Source organism: Rattus norvegicus, chromosome 7 (assembly GCF_036323735.1).
Source record: "Rattus norvegicus strain BN/NHsdMcwi chromosome 7, GRCr8, whole genome shotgun sequence".
In the NCBI taxonomy this organism is placed as follows: domain Eukaryota; kingdom Metazoa; phylum Chordata; class Mammalia; order Rodentia; family Muridae; genus Rattus; species Rattus norvegicus.
The window spans coordinates 57,758,967-57,777,603 of NC_086025.1; the positions used below are offsets into that span (position 1 = coordinate 57,758,967).

Below are 18,637 nucleotides of genomic sequence, written 5' to 3' on the forward strand. Positions count from 1 at the left end.
TTCGGAGTATGTCTTGGCACAATGACATCTCATGACAACTCCTCAACTTCAGATTCCTCCAAGACCTGACTGACCAGCTCAGCAGAGCAGCCAGTACGGATGCAACATGGCCGGACAGGATTTGAGATCCTAAGTAGTTCAGAAAAACACATGGCATGTAAAAGACTCCTGTTTCCTCCCTGGGTTCTCAGGGGCAGCAGCCACCGCTGGGTCTCTACCCCTTCAACTGCCATGGTAGTTTTCTTTGAAGGGAGCTTTCTCCGTGATCTGGGTGGGGTCTGGTGGTTCACTGTTTTTGAGAGTTTTTCATGTTTCCAAGAATGTATGTTTTAATCTAAGACAAATGCAGCTATGGGACAGGCAGAACATTAGTGAGAAAATAAATAGGTGACCAGATGAGAGTTAAAAAGAGGAGGGTGGAGAGATGGCTAGGTCACAGGGGCTTGGCCCCACCCTTGGTCACATGCATTCAGCTTCGATCTTGGTTAAATTCAGAGGAATGAACTGGGGCCCTGGGAAGGCTGGTAAGACAAAAGCTCGGTTGTTATGAATGGGGAGGTGGAAGCTGCTCATGTCTGTACTGAGTCAAACTCAGAGGAGTAAGACAAGCCTGCAGCTATCAACTGGACACAGAGGGGCTCTGCTCACTTGACCTGAGGTGTTCTCTCAGAGGTCATAACTAGGGAGAACAGACGCATGCCTGGCTTAGAATGGATGGAGTCTTGAGTGCAGAGGCTCACATCTACATCAGATTGTAAAACTTACAGACAGCTAAAGGAAGGCAGGAGCTGTAACTTCTGCCTTGACTCTGGTCATCTATCTGCATAACACAGATCAGAATGATCTTGACTAAAGGGCTTCTTGCTCATTTTGAAGCCAGACTTCCTCCATCTCAAGAGCAATTGCTCAAGGATAGCTTCACTTAGTCTTCCTCAGTAAGCAGCCATGCCGTACAAATGAACCCTGAAAAGCAGCTCATCCCTTGTCCTGGTCTCTTCTCTTGGGCTTCTTAATCTCCCAGGTCTATTTAGTTTTATTATCGTCTGGTTTGCATCCTAGGCACCCATTGGGTGAAGTACTACTGATTTTTCTTGTTGTTTTGGTTCTGTTTTTATTTTTTCTTGTATGTCTAAACCACCTACCATTCCTGAGTTCACCAGATAGTTGAGTGCCGTTGGCTCTATTAAAAAAGACACCTCCTCCCTACACCTCTCCCACTAGGTGAATGGTACATTGGCTGTAAGTCATTGTCTATGCTGACCTGGGAATTTTGGGGTGGGGACCTTGCATTCTTTTCTGAGAGGGCTAGGGACAATTTTTTCCTGATGGGGAGTACAGGATGCAACCATCTGCAGGTTGTCAGAATACCCTCAGTCGCCTTGGAATCCACTCGTTGATCCGTGATTTCTGACACCATGAGCAAGGGTAGTCTCCCTTACCTTTATTGCCCCAAATGAGATCAAGTGCATACAAGGACTCACTGTTGGCTGATTTCTTTAGGACATGACCTTGGAATTTACAGATTAAAAACTTGAGTTCCTTCCATATATCCATCATAAATGTGTTTTCATTGTCTGAAGGTAATTCTTTAATTGAAAGACACTATTTCAGAGGTCAGTTACTAAGCCTTGCCTCTGGAATAAAAACACTTATCCTCATCTGGAGATGATATCTTCTTCCATTCTCTAGCTGCAAAGCAATGATTCTCTCTTCATTTGTTGTAAAGTAGTTGCCTGTTATGTGCTTCAAAAATGAGGAATGTACCTTGCCCAGTCTCTACTTCGGGGCTGAACTAATGGTAAATGTAAGCCCTCTAGAAAGAATGGCTTCCATCCTCTGAATGTTTAAAACTTCCCTGCGGTTTGCCTGACGTTTTCATATATGGTCTGTACTGTAACTATTCCTACATCTACACGACGCTCCCAGTTATGTACTGAAGCAATACCTCTTGGCCTGGGACCTAATACGTTTGGGAACTCCCTAAATATTAGCTGTGAGAATGAATCAGTGAACGAAGGGTTGCGTCTGATTTTTTAAAAAAGAAAATCTCAACAAGAGATGTCTTAGATGAACTGCATTCTTAGAAACAACCTTCCCTTTGAAGGAGCTGAATGAGAACTGTGGCTGGATCTCCAACCAGAGACGTTAGCTTTCTGAAAAGCCTGGGACACAGAGATGACTTTGTGTTTCGTGGAATCATTCTGGTTCTGTTGGTCTGGTAATGGTTTCTATAGAATTACAAAAACTGTTGTGGAGAACTTCTATGGCTTTTTTTTTTTTTTCTTTTTTTCGGAGCTGGGGACCAAACCCAGGGCCTTGCGGTTGCTAGGCAAGCGCTCTACCACTGAGCTAAATTTCCAACCCCACTTCCGTGGCTTTTGTTTATTATTTATGTCACTAACCCTCTGTGTGTTTTCTCACACATATTCCCAAATGTTACTTCATGGACAGCTGGCTTGCTGGTTCCTTTTTTCTTTTACTACTATTATTATTACTATTACTATTACTATTACTACGACTACTATTACTATTATTATTATTGTCTACTACTACTACTACTATTATTATTACTATTATTATTATTAGGTTGAGTGGGTGGAGGTATGGTATGCATATGCTATTGTATAAGTGTGTGCACATGGGTGAAAGTATCTATGTCCATGTGCAAGCACAGAGGCCCATGGCAGATGCCAGGGGTCTTCGCTTTGTTACCTTCCACCATATTCTTAACTTACTCTATTTAAACATTACAAATTATGTTCTGTTGGCATATATATCAGCGTACTACTTGCATACCTGGTGCACAAAAAGGCCAGAAAATGATATTAGATCTCTTAGAACTGGAGTTGTAGGTGATTGTGAGCCACCATGTGGGTGCTGGAAATTGAATCCAGCTCTTCTGAAAGAGAAGCCAGCCAGTTCTGCTAAGCTCTGACCCATCTCTCCAGCCCCTCCACATTATTTTGTGACTGGCTTTCTCAATGAACTTGAAGCCCACTGATTTGGGTAGGCTGGCTGACCCATGAGCTTTAGGGATTGGCCTATTTCTCTGCCCCTACCTTTAACCCTCAGACTGGGTTTACAGGCATACACGACTATGCTCAGCTTTTTAAAAGCTAATTTTTAAAATTCTACGTGTGTGTTTCCTGCATATATGTATGTGTACCACATGCATGCCTGGAGCCAGAGGCCAGAAAACAGTACTGGATCCCCCAGAATTGAAGTTACAGATGGTTGTAAGCTACCATATGGGTTCTGGAAAATGAATCCAGGTCCTATGTAAGAACAACAAGGGCTTTTAACTGCTGAGCCATTTCTCCAGCCCAAGGGTTCAGCTTTTCATGTGGTTTCTGGGGATTCAAACTCAGGCCCTTGTGCTTAAGAGGCCGACATTTTACTGACTGAGTCATCTCCCTGGTCCCACACTGTTTCTTTACACAAATGTTGAAGGCACTTCTCCTAAGACTGTGCGGTTTTAAATTACATCCTGTTCTTCCTTTACATTCCTTCTCAGCTAGTTTTTGTGGAATTCAACAGCAGACCAACCCAGGTAAGCTCAGGCGTGCGGTGCTGTGAGAGAACTACACTTTAAAGCACAGTCCATGTCAACATGTGCCCGCAGGCCGTAGTACATTCCAGGGTAGACCAGATGGACTGAACGCCTCCCCTCTTGTTTTGACCCAACTTTATTATTTACTTAATGGAGGTGAGACAAAGACTAGGAATCCGCACACACACACACACACGGGGACCACAGAGGCTGTTATGTTTATTGTGCAGACAGTGATAATCCACTAGAGCAGTATTGCCACAAGCAAGCCGTCAAAGTACAATCATAGACAGCAATTCTACACAAGGAATAGAGAATAAAGGCAGAGGGCGTACAAAGGAACGGGGAGAAAGTCGGCTGCAGTTAATCGTCTTGGTAAGTTTCTCCTGCAAACATACTTAACTTGCAGAAACGGTAGAGAAGTCAGATGTCCAGTCTTACTTAGCCGTGACCAACAACAGTAAAAAACAGTCTTATAAAATTTATCTCCCACAAAAATAAACTATATATATAAAAATTTTATGATGTTCTCACTGTTCCATTGGACACAAGCCTTTTTTTTTTCTTTTTTTTCTTTTCTTTTTTTTCAGTATGAAAAATGAGGTATACTGGGACTTAAGAGGTAGTAGTGTGTTTTGATTGTACAACATACAGGAAATAAAGAATAACTTCATCAGAGATGGATATCGCTCGGTGTGCCAAGTCTGGCCGGCATGAGAAACTGATTCAGTTTTTATGAGCTGGCCAAAATGAACTTTCTGAAAGGCCCATCCAAAGATATGGAATGGGAATCCGATTCCTATAAGCCACTGTGTGTTTGCTTATTTAATGCGCAGTTAACAGTCATGTTGAGCTTTAATCTCTCCGTAGCTCCTTTGGCGACTCACGACAGTGAGCAACCTGCCAGTTTCAGAGCGGTATGTGGCCTTTGAAATGACCTCCCTGAAAACAGCTGGAAGAGACATGGTTGTTTGTTTGTTTCATTTGGCTTCAGTATTAAAAGTCATACTGACACAAGCCACTATGAGAGACTACCTCCTGGCCCAGTGGGTAACACCATGGAAAAGCCAGCACACTTACTAGGAGAGAAAGGCATAGAACTCTACACAAGAAGCGTTCAAAATAAATCTGCTCAAGACATTTTACAAAAACCACATTGTGTAAAATACATGAAAAATATCTGTCAAGCATATTCTTATAGGCAACTAATCTTAAAAACCTATTTTCTTTTTTGATTGCATTAGGCAAAAGGCTGAGCTGGTTGTAGTTTACCTACAAAGTTTCAAGTTTCTTTGAAGGTTGGCTTGATTTTTAATTCATTTATTTTTTGAAAAATAAGTATGTAAAATTGTTTCTATCAAGTGTCTTTTACAAAAAATAGTTTTGATGAGGGAGAGAAGAGGTGAAGTTTGAGCTCTTTCAAACACTGGGGAAGGAAATCAAAGAGCGTTATAAACTACAAGTTTGTTCCTTTTGAAGTGTGGAGGTAGGTCCTTGCAAATCACTAAGTCCATTTTTGAGGTACAGACTTGGAGACTTATATTTGAACAGATGTGTTGTGTGTGTGTGTGTGTGTGTGTGTGTGTGTGTGTGTGTGTGTGTGTGTATGTGTGTGTGTGTCTGTGTGTATGTGATACAATGTAGTGTCACTGAAGAAAATTATCCTTAAGAACCTAGGAGCAACTTGATTCAAAACTGTTTCAAATTAATGTAGCAATCTAGCAGGGAAGCTGCCACAAGCATTTGTAACATTTTAATTTAAAAAAAAATCATAGAAACATGCATAGCCACACTGAGACAGAGTAAGGGCACTTGTTTGACAAGAATGACAGAGAACTGTGGGTGGCTGAGATGCTGACCGAGAAAGGTTTGTGTTATTGTTTCCTCTCTCTCTCGCAGGGCTTGTGTCTAGCAGCGTGTAACAAGTGCAGGACTGTAAATTCACGGTAGCATTCAGAGGTAGTATTGAGTAGTGAGGGTTATTGCATCTCTGGCTAAAAGTGCAGCGTGAATGCAGAGATGGCTGACCGAACCAAGGCAACACACCTCGGCCAGCCATCTTATGTCAAAATGAAAGGAGTTACTTGGAGTAACACACAGGCTTCATTTGAGGTAAGTGGTACTGCGGTCTTTCACGGACACTGGTACACAATGGAGAACAGAGAATATAGAGAGGAGAGAGGGAAGGGAGGAGAGAGGGAGACAGCAACAGCGGGTGGGAGTCATTTTTTTCTTTCTAAAAATAGTGTCCTTTATGTAGCCAAAGAAATTTGTTTTCACTCCTCCCACATCATCACTAGGGTGAGTTCATCAGGTACTGTACCTTTCCGTTCAATTCCGAAAGAGAATCATTTTACTCCCCTAGTTATCTTGGAGGCTTTGAGACTGACAAGTGTCATCTGTTGCTAAGTGGCTTTCGGCTGTGTAGATCTCCCGAGGAGGGAAAGAGAGCTTGTGGGCTTATCACTCCTGCTGATGTATGTGAGTCCATAAACATAGGAGTCAACATTTATTATTTGTTTACTTCCCTTTTTGGAAAAAAAAAAACAAAAACAAAAACGAGAGTAACCTATTCTGGTTTGCTAGCTGTATGAAAAGAGATACCAGCATTTTGTCTCATTTAGAATAAAAAAGAAAAAAATCATCAAGTAAGTGTCTACAAGATTATACGCAAAGGAGAGTAGTGTCTAGTCCTCATCTTTGGTGTCCTAAGCAGAAGATTTTTCTATGATCAAGGTGGGGGTGGCATCTGAGTGGGCACAGAGTCACATACAATGCTTTTCTTATACGAATTACCCCGGTCACCAGGGTGCCGGTTCAGGGTTTGCATGTAGTGACTGATTAAGCCCACCCCAGAGGTTTTCTTCAACCACACGCCCTTGCTTATCAGATCCGCAAACTATTAGTAAGTTAAGGGAAAAGAAAACAGTCATTAAAAGTTGCATTGTTAAACTGTGTCCCCCGTGTTTACAGCAGTTTTTCACTAAACCTGGGACTGTGAAGGGATTACAAAGTGATTAATATAGTCCTTCTCAAGGTTATGTGATTTCTCCCGCCCCGCCCCCGCCCCCGCCCCTTACCCCGCCCCGCCCCTGCCCCGCCCATGCCCCAACCCCGCAGAAAGTGGAAAGACCGTGGCAGTAAAGAATAAGTGGTCACTGCAGTGTCTTCTCCCTTCGAAAGATCAAACTGATGCTGAGGTAGAAATTGAATGTCGGCGCCCCCTAATCTTCCTCTGCGGACTCTTGCGAGGATGTCTCTTCAGTCTCCTGCAACACATGGAGGGCAGGTGGGTTAGGCTTTGCTCCTGGGCCAATGCTTTCCCGAGTACCACTCCTGCACCCGCCTCCACCATGCGGTGCTTGCTTAAGCATAACATGGTGGCAGCATTGCCTGACCTCTATTCCCAGACCCCTGACCCACGTCATTGAGGAATCAAGGGGTCGTCTTTTTCCAGGGTTGCTTTTAGTCACTGTTGACTTAAGGCATCATGGTTGCTGGTCAGCAAATTCAATTGTTTGCAGTCAGGAGACTGTGGGATCCCCGGAGGCTTTACTCACCAAGAAAGAGATTTATTTTTTTCCCCCATGGCGTGCCACAGTCATCGGGTTTTTAAAAATTGTTATAACTGCTCTATATAATGGTGTAAAGTAAAGTAAATCCACCCACCAGATGCTGGTAATGGTAGCTGACACTGTTTGGGTGTTTGCTAGATGTGTTTCTTAGTGCACAGACAAGCACATACCCAAGGTTACAAGGCACGTAGGGGCAGGTTTAGGTCAAACAGGGCTGAAGTAGAACTTCTCAACAGAGACTGTGGGAGAGCGACAGCAGACCCACCCTGCAAGCACATTGCTTCTGAGAGCCATTTCCTTATTTTCACATTTATTAAAGCACATTTGGAGGCAACGGGCTAAGTTTGACATAACTGTTCAATCTCAATATTAAATCCGTCAACATCAGGCAAACATTTAACGGTGGGCCAGCCAAGCAGAGAAAACCTAATATATATGTTTTCTCAGGGCCTCTCCTCCATATAAATCTAACTCAACCCCACCCCCTCCCTCTCATTCCTTATGGCTCTGGAATTTGCCGGGGTTCCGCAAGCTGGTGTGAGCTACAAAGTTCTTTTAACTTTTGCTTATTTAACAAACCTGCAGTACCTTTCAGGACATGGGCGGTAAGGAGGAGATAATAAACATCTCCGATAAAGAGTGTCATTAGTGGGAGGATGATTTTTATCAAACGCTGCTGGCTGTGTCCAAAGACAGCATGTGAAAAAGATCTGGGAGAGAGGTAAACATTTACTCCGGCAGCCAACGGAGCCCCTTTAAGAATGGCCAGCTTACAACAGCCTTCATACTTTAATAGATTTGATTTTCCACATGGCTTCATTTTGTCTGGGTGGCTAACTGACACAATTTATACCCTGCTTCCTTTCCCAGGTCACTACAGTATACCACTCAGTAAAGCATGCCTCAGAGCCTGTCTGTACTACACAACCAAACTTCCATTCATTAGTGTCTGAAACACTTCAGCTGTGAAGGGGCTCCTAAATGTTACCATGTGTGACTCTTCTCCCAACACATAGCAAGCAGGAGAGGAGAAGCCCTTACGGCAGGCTGCTCATGCCCTCCCGTGAATGAGAGCACACACACACACACACACACACACACACACACACACACACAGGCATGCACACATGCAAACATGGGCATGTGCACGTGCAAACACACACACACACACACACACACACACACACACACACACACACACACACACACACACAGAGTCATGGAGCCTCTATTCTGGTCTTGCCCCACAGCCCACGGCTTCCTCTAAGTCCTTCACAAGAGATTTCAAAGATTTACAGAGAGAGCTGTAAATCCTGGGAATAAACACACATACAAATGAATGGATTACAGCTTCAGAAACAGAACCACAGCAGCATCCAGTCACGGGAGTTCACACTGGCTTTGTTTAGTCTGCTTTTGGTTTTGTGGGAAATGTGGAACGCATGAAGCTACCTCCCTTCTCCTCCCAGGCCCGCCAAACTGTAGGCTTCACGTCTTGACGAGGCAACAGGCCATGACCCCGAGATTCTCTGTGGCGTCCCGGTTAGAGAGGAGGACATAGCTCAATCAAAGCCACGGGCAGACGAAGGAGAGATGCAGATCGGCCATCCTATGACCCTGTCTTTTCACTCAGTATTTAAATCCCGGAAAAGCTGTTTGGCAGGCACCCTCTCTGTTCTCTCCCAAAGGACTCCCTTTAGGCTGTTCCTCGGGAAGCAACCACAGCAGAGGAGTGGGTAGCTGGGTTGCACCTCACCCTGCACACACAGTGAGCAGCTTTAATAGGATGAAGTCAAGCTGAAAACCCCTCTGGGCGAAGCTGTGATTATTCAGTTTCTATGAGCTTGATATTCCTCTATTGGGAGGGAACTAGTAATTTCTCAGGCTATGAACTTATGGGAGACCTTGCGCCCGGTGGAATGTGGCCAGCTTGGTGTGAGGTTCTCAGAAACCTTGCTGGGTGTGAGTGCCTGAAAATCCCAACAGTCAGTCCCCTTAGATACACCTCAGCCCCAAGGGACAGCCCCTCGTTTCTTTTGCTTAGCAGTTTTTAACACAACACGGAGGGAGAGTAGTTTTATTTATGTGTCTTTCCGCTGACCTTGAAATCTGCTTTTAACTATCAATTAGGACCGGGAACTTAACAAGGAGCTCAGGGTTGGGAAATCTCACTCCACTGAAGGCTGGGTGGCCATGTGGCTCTCATATGTATGGCACGGCCGGTTTCTCAAAGGCTTAGTGAGTGGAGAGCTCATTTCTCGGCACAGCCTTGGCCTGGCCTCCCTCCAAAACAAGGCAAGGTTGGCCAAGAGGGTGATGCTGGTAGGGCGGGTGGCACTTCCCAACTCCACCAACCTCCGTTCTTACATTCCTTAAGCGACCTGGATTTTCGCCCGTGTGGTGTGTGGTTCCACCACCCAAACCCCCACCCCCACTCCAGGGTGTAAGCAACTAACAGAAGGAAAAAAAATCCTGTTGGGTACAAAGATACGATTGAGAAACTGACTCTAGTCCTGTTCTACCAGACTTAACCCAGGGTTCCTGGGCTGTGCAAGGAACTGTCAGAAACAAGGGGTATCTGGGATAAGTGACTGTCTCTGTTGTCTCCCTGGAAGGAATGATATCGCCGCCACAGAGATCAGCCTGTAGTGGAAGAGACCTTGCAAACTTGGTGGCAGGTGACATTATGAATCTCTGTGTTATGTGTGGTAAGGGGGATAAAAATCATGGAAGTTCACACTGGCTGTAATAAACCTTTGTATATTTTTCTTTTCTTTTTTCTTTCTGTTTTTGAGCAGGGTTTCTCTGTGTAGCCTTGACTGTCCTGGAACTCACTCTGTAGACCAGGCTGGCCTCAAACTCAGTGCTGGGATTAAAGGCATGTACCACCACCACACAGCTGTGTTCTCTCTCTCTCTCTCTCTCTCTCTCTCTCTCTCTCTCTCTCCTCCTCCTCCTCCTCCTCCTCCTCCTCCTCCTCTTCCTCCTCCCTCCCTCCCTCTCTCCCCCTCCCTTCCTTCCTTCTTTCCTTCCTTCCTGTTTTTTTTTTCTTCTTTTTTTCGGAGCTGGGGACCGAACCCAGGGCCTTGTGCTTGCTAGGCAAGCGCTCTACCGCTGAGCTCAGTCCCCAACCCCCCTTCCTGTTTTTTAAGATTTATTTTCAGACGCACCAGATTAGGGCATCAAACCCATTACAGATGGGTGTGAGCTACCACAGAACAAGATGGATATTGTATTTCCTGGTCTCCTACAATGAAAATAAGACATCGATCATGTGACCGCCTAGTGCTACAGGTAGCATCTGTGGAGAGTGACAACTAAGATTGGCCTTCCTTATATGAAACATGTCATGGTTGTTGGGATTTGAACTCAGGACCTCTGGAAGAGCAGCCGGTGCTCCTAACCACTGAGCCATCTCTCCAGCCCGTATGTCCTTTCATATTTAAAAGAATTCTGCCAGTTTTTCATCATTTGATGCCACAGACTAGAAGTGCTTCTGTGATTTAAGGTGTCTCCCCAACCAGCACACAGAGTGAAGGGCCACTACAGTGAAATAACATTCTCCAACACACTGCATTCATGAGTGTTTGAGGCCCGTCTTCTAAGAACAGAAACAAAGGGTCCCCTCCCCAGCAGCCAAGGCCAGACACCAATCTTCACAGCGCTATCCGAAGGACCCAGAAGATTACAGTCAGGTTGTTCTACTTTTTTCCTCCTCTTGTCCTATAATTTGACTCAAAATGGACTGGGGCTTTGTGACGTCATGAAAAGTGATTATTTCCTCCAACTAGGAACACTTGAAGGCATGTTTTAAAAACAGGCAAAATAAAACATATATATATATATATATATATATATATATATATATATATATATATATATATATATAACCTGAGGGGGTGTTAGTGGAAATGCTGAGAGGGGAATAAATGTTTTAAAATAAGATTTGCAAAGATGGGCTATTTATTATACTATATTGTAAGTATTATTTATTATCTTTGTTCATGCCACACAGATATAACAGTATACAACAATCAGGGCCACCTCGTGTCTGCCACCTCCACTCAGCGAAGTTGCTTTTGAGGGCTTATGTGGGCAGGTTTCATGTAAAGAAGGCCAATCTTCCTTGTTGGGCATCAAAGAGAGGAGAAACTTTCCGTCCTGCAAAGGCTGAACCCATCCTGCCACCCCAGTGTAGGGGAATGTCAGGGTGGGGGAGAGAGGATAACATTTGAAATGTAAATAAAAAATATTCAAAAAGAAAAAAGTAAAAAAAGAAGGCTGATCTTAGATCTTAGATGTCACTGACCACACATGCTAACCATGGCACTAGGTGGCCATATAATCGATGTTGTATTTTCATTGTGGGAGACCAGCAAGGACAATATCCATCTTGTTGTTTTGTATGGTTCTATGGCAGAAGTGCGACAAGCACACGAGTAAATGTCCTATTGGACAAAGGTGTAGAATGTTGGCCATTAACCCAGTCATCCATTCTGTGTTTGCTTCTATACCTGTGAATAGTAGAGTCTTTAGAGGAGAAGGAGGGGGAAGGAGAAGGAAGGGAAGAGGAGGAGGGGGAAGGAGAAGGGAAGGGGAAGAGGGGGAGGGGGATGAGGAAGAGGGAGAAGGAAAAGGAAAAAGAAAAGAAAAAGAAAAAAACCTCAACTGTTGTTAAATAATTCTCCACGGAGAAGAGAAAAAGATGTACAAAGTTCTTAAAGAGCAATGTTTTTGTGATTCTGAGCATGGAATCTAGGACCCTGCACTCTATTTCCAGTTTCTCCTTTTCACTTTTGATTTTGAGACAAGGCCTGGATAAGTTGCTCAGGCTGGTCTGTAGCCCAGGCAGGCCCACCTCCTACTCAGGGAACTCCAGGCCTGCTCCATGAAGCCAGGAGTAAAATGCACCAATGTTTGTCTTGACATAGTTCTCCATGGAACTAGTCCTACCACAGATGTAGCACTGGTCTCTGGGATACCAAGGATTTTTGTCCTGGGATTCAAGGATGTGTTCTCTCAATCTTGAGTTAGAGCTCACAACTTTCACTCAGAGAAATCATTTCACGTACAAACTGCTCAGAAATTTCAGGATCCGCAATTCCTGAGGACCATGGATTCTGCCAAACTTTCCATTCTTAGGACAACAGCCTTGGAGAAATAACTGAAGATGTGGCCAAAGGTGTTTAAAAAGAGCATTCGAGAAAAACCGCCAAAATCACCCATCGCCTTATTTTAATGCAAAGTAATTTAAAATATGGTTCAGGTGAAGTCTGACTAAAGACTGGAGTGCAGACTTGCCCATTGCTGGCACAAGCCAGAACCCTTCTTTCCCTTTTTGCTTTATATAAAACTCTGCCCGGCTGCTGTATTTCCTGTTATGCAGCAGAACATTTCCTGAACATTAGTGACAACTGTACTGTTTTCTATTATGCTGAGTGCACACACACATGCACCAGTCTACACATGCACTGACAGCCAGAGGTCAGTGGCTCTTTGCTACTCTGCCTTTTGTAAGAATCTCTAATAACATATGTCTCCTGTGGCTATAACCAGCAGGCTACAGTGTCCACGGCATTTTGGTGAGTTCTCAGGATCTGAACTCTGGACCTGACATTTGTGAGCTTAGCACTTTAGCCACTAAATCCTCTCCCCAGGTTTGTCCTGGGTTTTGACTCTTTGAATGAAAATACTAAAAATACCAATAATTGTAGTAGACTAAGAAGTAAGTATTCAGCAGACATTTGAGGGTTCAGCCACCCTTTCCTGCCGGATAGCCCATTCTATTCGATCATGGAGGACCAGTTCACAAAGGCCGGTCTTGACGGCTCCTTACTCTTTGCTCTGTATTTAATGTGGGTTGGCAAGTGTGGACAATAATTTAGATATGTGATAACTACTTGAATTTGATCCAGCTTACGTCAAGGTGTAGGATGACCCTCTCCCATGTGAGCAGGAGGACTGGATAGCACTGCTCTTTCGTGGGTAGGCTAATTCATACAGTTAGAAAGCTGAACTAAAGGACAACAACAAAGCAAATCTCTCAAGTCCAGAAACACTGAATTCGGCTTTCAGAGTTTTGGGAATTGCACCCATTGAGCACCCTTGCCCTCTGTTGAAGAGCTACTGCTCTATCTGTGAGCAACCCCAGCCTAGCAGCAGCTGGCCTTACCTGTCACTGCTCCTTCACTCGACTGTGGGCTAAGCTAATCACCGCTTCTGTTGAGGGTTAATGATCACGATCATTTTCCTGTGCCCCCTCTGCCCTTTACCGTCCCCCACTGCCATGCCCCTGAGCTGGGCTACACACTGGTTTTAGCCTCCCTCTCTCCTTTTCCCTTGACCTTTGCAGTGCCAGGGGTCAGAGGGGAAGTCAAAAGAAGTTCTTTCCCATATAACAGAACACTGACACTCAAGGAAGTCTTTGATAGGTTCCTTCGTGTTTGCCGCTCGGTACCAAACATTTATTGGTCCACAAAATGTTTTGCCAGCCTGGAGGAATGTGAGCAGGGGGGTAAATCAGTCAGCGCTCTTTATGACTGAGGTGGATAAATCACAGGCTCCCATGTGAGCTGGCTGGTGACTGTAAGTCTGATTTATTATGAATCATTTATTGCATTTTTGGCCAAGGTACTATGTAGAAGGTGAGCAGGGGTGAGAATGACCTCGTCCTCCCTCCTCGGCTGTCTAGACTAAAAGTGCCCAGTAAAGATGCCTTCTTTGAGAAGGATACGCTGGCTGCAATTTATCAGCTCGCTTGCCCCCAAATGAAACCTCTCATTTTGCTCCAAACAATGTGTAGGTTGTCTGCAATGTAAACACCCTTGAAAACCACCCTTGAAGTTTCTGCGAAAACATTCAACATCTTGGAAGGGGTGGGGTGCCACAGGACAACCGAGGTTTCCTCAGAGTCCCTTGTGTCCCTGCTGCACACCAGGTGTGGAAGATCTCCACAGGTAAGACATCTGTTGTGAAGCAGAGTACTTGGTTTCAAGTCACTCAGAAGCTGAAACGTTTTCAATTCTCTTGGTGGCAAGTTGAGAAAAGAATGCTTATTCCTGTTTTAATAACTCGGGGGATGCTTTCAAAAGGACAGTGTGCATTGGACATTGGACACAGAAGGAATGTTGGGAGAATTTAAACAAAACAGCACAAAGAGCTTCTGATTCAGTGCATTAAAATAGGGACTTTGAGAAACAACAGAACATAGACAAGCTAGCAGAACATTTTAAGAAGGCAGAGTTAAAAAGAAATGAGAAAAAAAGTTCCGCTGGTCAATAATAACTTGAAGGGGGAAAAAAAAACCCTATCACCTTTTCCTTCTAAAACAAGTTTCAATGTACATGGTGAGGACTTACTTCAGATTGCTGAAAAATTTGCTGATTTCTAATTAGCTAGTTTCTATTTATTGCTTATTTTATGACTTTAAAGTACAGAGCAGAGCTTCTGGTAAGCCTTGTTTTCTGTGGTTTGTGAACTTAAAGGGGGTCACTGTGAACACTGCAGGCTGACCTAACCCTTTAGACCAGAAGGGATGAGCTCCCGCCCAAAAGAATTGTGGGACAGACTTAAGGTTTGCAACTCACGGCACCTGGTGCATTTTCCAAACTGAACCCCCGGCATAATAGAGCTTGCTGTGAACTTTTCTAAACACGTGTGCTTACTAATACAAACACAGATGCCGAGACTTAGCATCGTGCTGAACCTGCCCCCTCAGAATGACCTTATGGTGCTTGCTATCCCAGGGAGCTCAAGCATCTTTACCACAGAGCCTCTGTAGTCCAATATTCATGTGACGTTCGTATAAGGCTTTCATCTCAATTAAAGGATTTAGCAATTGCTATACAATTCCCCTGATTTAAAAAAAAATCTTATTTTTTTTTAAAATTTGAAACATTTTAAAAACATGCAATTAGAACACAAGCTAAAAGGGGGGCATTTTTGAATTAAAGCTATTAAAAATGTTTTAAATGTAAATCATGAGATACGAGAGCTTAGCAGCCAAAGATGGGTTGAAGATAATATCTTCCTTTGGTATTTACATAATTATGCATTTCTCATGCTTTCCTTGAGAATCAGGGAACAGTAATTGTTATCGGGCCTTTTTTTTTTTTCCTAGATGGATACATAGGACAAAGCCCAGGGATGGCCAGAAGGAAACACTCAAGTCACATGCGTGGCTATCTCTCTGTATTACATGTGACGGACTTAATTGTGCTAATTGTCAGAAGCTCAAAGCATGCACCTGAGTCAGTGCACTGTCCCAGGGACAGGCCATCTGGGAGGGCATTCTTGAAAGAAACGGAAAGGGAAGGGAGTCTTTAGCTCTGTAAAATTTACATTATCCTCCATGAACTCCCATGTAGTACCAGTGTTTACATAACTCATCCCTGTGCCTCACTCGAGACAATATAAATTAGGTAGTCCAGTGAGCTGTGCTCTCCTCCCTGCTAATGCTGTCGGAGCCGCTTTCCTTTAAAGGGAAAATTTGAACGAAGTCTGTAAGACAGCCAGACAGATCAGTGATGGCCATTGCCTCCCTGTGACGTCTTTCAGAGTCAGATTCCTGGGGAGCGCATGTGTGTGCGTGTGCGTGTGTGTGTGTGATTTCACTTATATTATCCTTGGCGCTTTAAAGCCCAACTTATACTCCTTTACAGACACACATTAATGATTCCTACTTGCGGTGCATATGCATCTATTATTTTGCTATATATATGTGTATGTTATATATATACAAAATAATATATAGCAAGTATACTATTCTTTACCATATACTATATTCTATTCTATACTATATATACTGTATACTATGTACTATCTACTACATATAGTATGTTTAACATATAACACTCTCTCCCTCTCTCTCTCTCTCTATATATATATGCACACATACATACATACATATACAGTCTACACTATAATACTCCACCATTGCACATGACTTTCATCTCACCTCTAATGTCTCCTTTTGTGTCTCTACTTTCCCTCACTCATGACTTTACATGTGCATTGACACTCTGCAGACATTTGCTCATTGAACAGGAGTTCAAACATCTCGCCATGGTTTTTTTGTTGTTCTTTTTTCACTGAGCATCTTCATTCTCGGAAGTCCATCAGGATCACATAGAGGGCTCATAGAAAATATTCATGCAAAGGCCTTCAAACTGAGTCAGACAGAATGGATGGTGTGCATGGCCAGTGCTTGCTGGTGTTTTGAGACACGTTCTCTAGGAAAACGGTGGTCTGGATAGGAGGCCTATGTCAATTTCTGTGGCATAAAGGCTCTCACATAGAGAAACACAGGATTCCAAAGAGATGCCCACAACTGACTCAGGGTTTAGGTGTTGAGCGTATGTATGAATTGCTCCTTAGCACGGCTGCAGTCGTCACCTCAGCTCTGCATTTTGCAGTTCTACTAAAGCACTGCTTTTTGTTCAATGCGTCCTCTCTACCATACCAAGAGCAGACTTGGGATCAATGCTTGCAAACCACAGAAGTCATTAATCTCTAGATCTCAGTGAGATGCTGAAGCCTGTGGCATCCTCTGACTCAAATATATATAGCCCTAGCCATTCCCTTCTCTGAATTTCTTCCTGATGAAGGATAGGAGGTTATCCTATCGGATCGAGCATTTATTCACATTTTATATAGTTAAATACTGCGTAAAGACACTGAATATTTTTAGTACTGCTCCAACCATGCTGGGCTTTAGGTTTGGGACAACAAAGTGATTTTTGATGCTGCTGTTCTATCAATAACAATGCATAGGTATTTGAAAAGTTTAGCTTTTCCCAAGCAATAGTTTCAGACAGGAGTATGTACGTTAGGGCTGCCTGCATGAAGTAAAGCAACATTCTTTCAAGAGAAAGCTTTCTAGGGAAACCAACATTTCTCTAGCGGTTTTTAATTATGTGAAGGAAGTCTACACAACTAGTTGAAAGAGAACCTCGTGACTCACGGCTACTGAGTGACTTACATTAATAGGTTCTACCTACATGCCCTAAATGTCTGTTCAAATCCAAACAGGAAGAAAACACCTGGCCTCCTTTTGTTCCTGATGCTGAGAGTCGAAAGCACAGGACCCCACAAATGCTCTGCAAAACGCTACCATTGGGTTATATCCCAACCCAGGACAGGCGCTCTTATACGTTCTTTGTTTATATCCTGGGAAATTGTGATTAATTTATACATCGGTTATATCTTAAGTATTTATTTCTTCAACAAATATGAAATTCTATCTATGCTTCTATACATACACTGCAGTGTGGACGAGAAACTCCAAGCCTGTGATCCAAAAGAACTAAGGGTACTTTTAATTCAATATTACCGAGTTGTGACTTTTTTAAAAAGCAAGACTTAAGAGTTCTGGAATAGGGGACATTAATTTCCAGCTGATCATCCCCACTGGAGGCATTCTAGGATATCAAATACTACAGAACGATTCAGCGATCAGCCATTTTCAGGCAAACATTAAGAGTCACTTACAACCTAGTAAGTTATGTATCAAGTCAAAGGGTTACAGACACAATAAGGGGAAAGGACAAAACTCAGCAGTTAAGAATTGGTAAAGCAACCTCATCACAGTCGTGCATGGTTTTATAATCCCAGCGCTTGAGAGGGAGAGGCAGGAGGATCTCTTGAGTTTGAGGCCAGCCTGGTCTACAGACTGAGTTCCAGGACTCAGGACTACGTAGAAAGACCTTATCTCAAAACAGACAACAAACAGAAAGAATTGGTAAATCATACAATAAACTGAAATGTTGACTTACAGCCCCCACGTGATTTTATTTTGCACGTTACCAATGCTTCTTTTACACCAAAGACCCTGGTGTTTTGCTATTGTTCTTATTTCCATTTATCCACAAGCAAACATGGCTGCCCTGACGTGCTAGTGGACTCGGAGGCCGGAACTCACCTTATCAGGTTTGGCAGGAAGTGTCTTAACCAGCTGCGTTAGCTCACTGGCCCTGTCTGGGGTTTGTAATAATATAATCTCAGACCGTATTATCTTCCTGGCTCTGAAGGCTACAACAAGTGCTCAGTACTTTTTTGACATTGACACACTCAAAATAAGAAAACGCTAACTAAAGGCTTGGAAGCCTTTCTCCATATGCATTTTACTTGAGTTCTTTTGGGAGAAAAGTCATAAGGGATCATGTCTTACCTGAGCAGGCTTCTGAACAATTTGTTGTGGCTGAGGGAGAAAACAAACAAAAGAAGTGTTATGGTTTACAAGGAATCACAGGGAGGGCAAAACCTGAGTCCTCACCCACACCTTCAGTGTGGCTGTGGATCTGCAAAGCAAAGGAGAGAATTCAACATTCAGAAAGTTCATCTAAGTTACAGAGCCTTTTCTCGTAATCTCCACTTGTGAAGGAGTGACAGTCCAGGCACTTTAATACTCGTACTGGAGTAGGCTTGCTATAGGAATAACTCGGTTTTTAGTCTGCTATCATAGAACTAGAAGATCCAGAAGACTCTTTGCCAAGGCCATTCATTTAAAGAGGTT

At 43.5% G+C, this 18,637-nt stretch overlaps 1 protein-coding gene across 2 annotated transcripts in view; it reads right to left on the reverse strand.

Moving 5' to 3' along the window:
• Positions 1-3,743: 3,743 nt before the first annotated feature.
• Positions 3,744-18,637, reverse strand: part of Hmga2 (high mobility group AT-hook 2) — a 121,846-nt gene continuing 106,952 nt past the window's right edge. The window contains exons 4-5 of one of the 2 annotated variants that reach the window (XM_039079971.2): positions 18,293-18,322; positions 3,744-6,819 (exon numbers count right to left, since the gene is read on the reverse strand). In XM_039079971.2, coding sequence (XP_038935899.1) covers positions 6,775-6,819; positions 18,293-18,322 — 75 coding nt within the window. In that variant the 3' untranslated portion in view covers positions 3,744-6,774. The remainder of the gene's footprint in view (positions 6,820-18,292; positions 18,323-18,637) is intronic. The other variant, NM_032070.2, reaches the window with a different exon arrangement.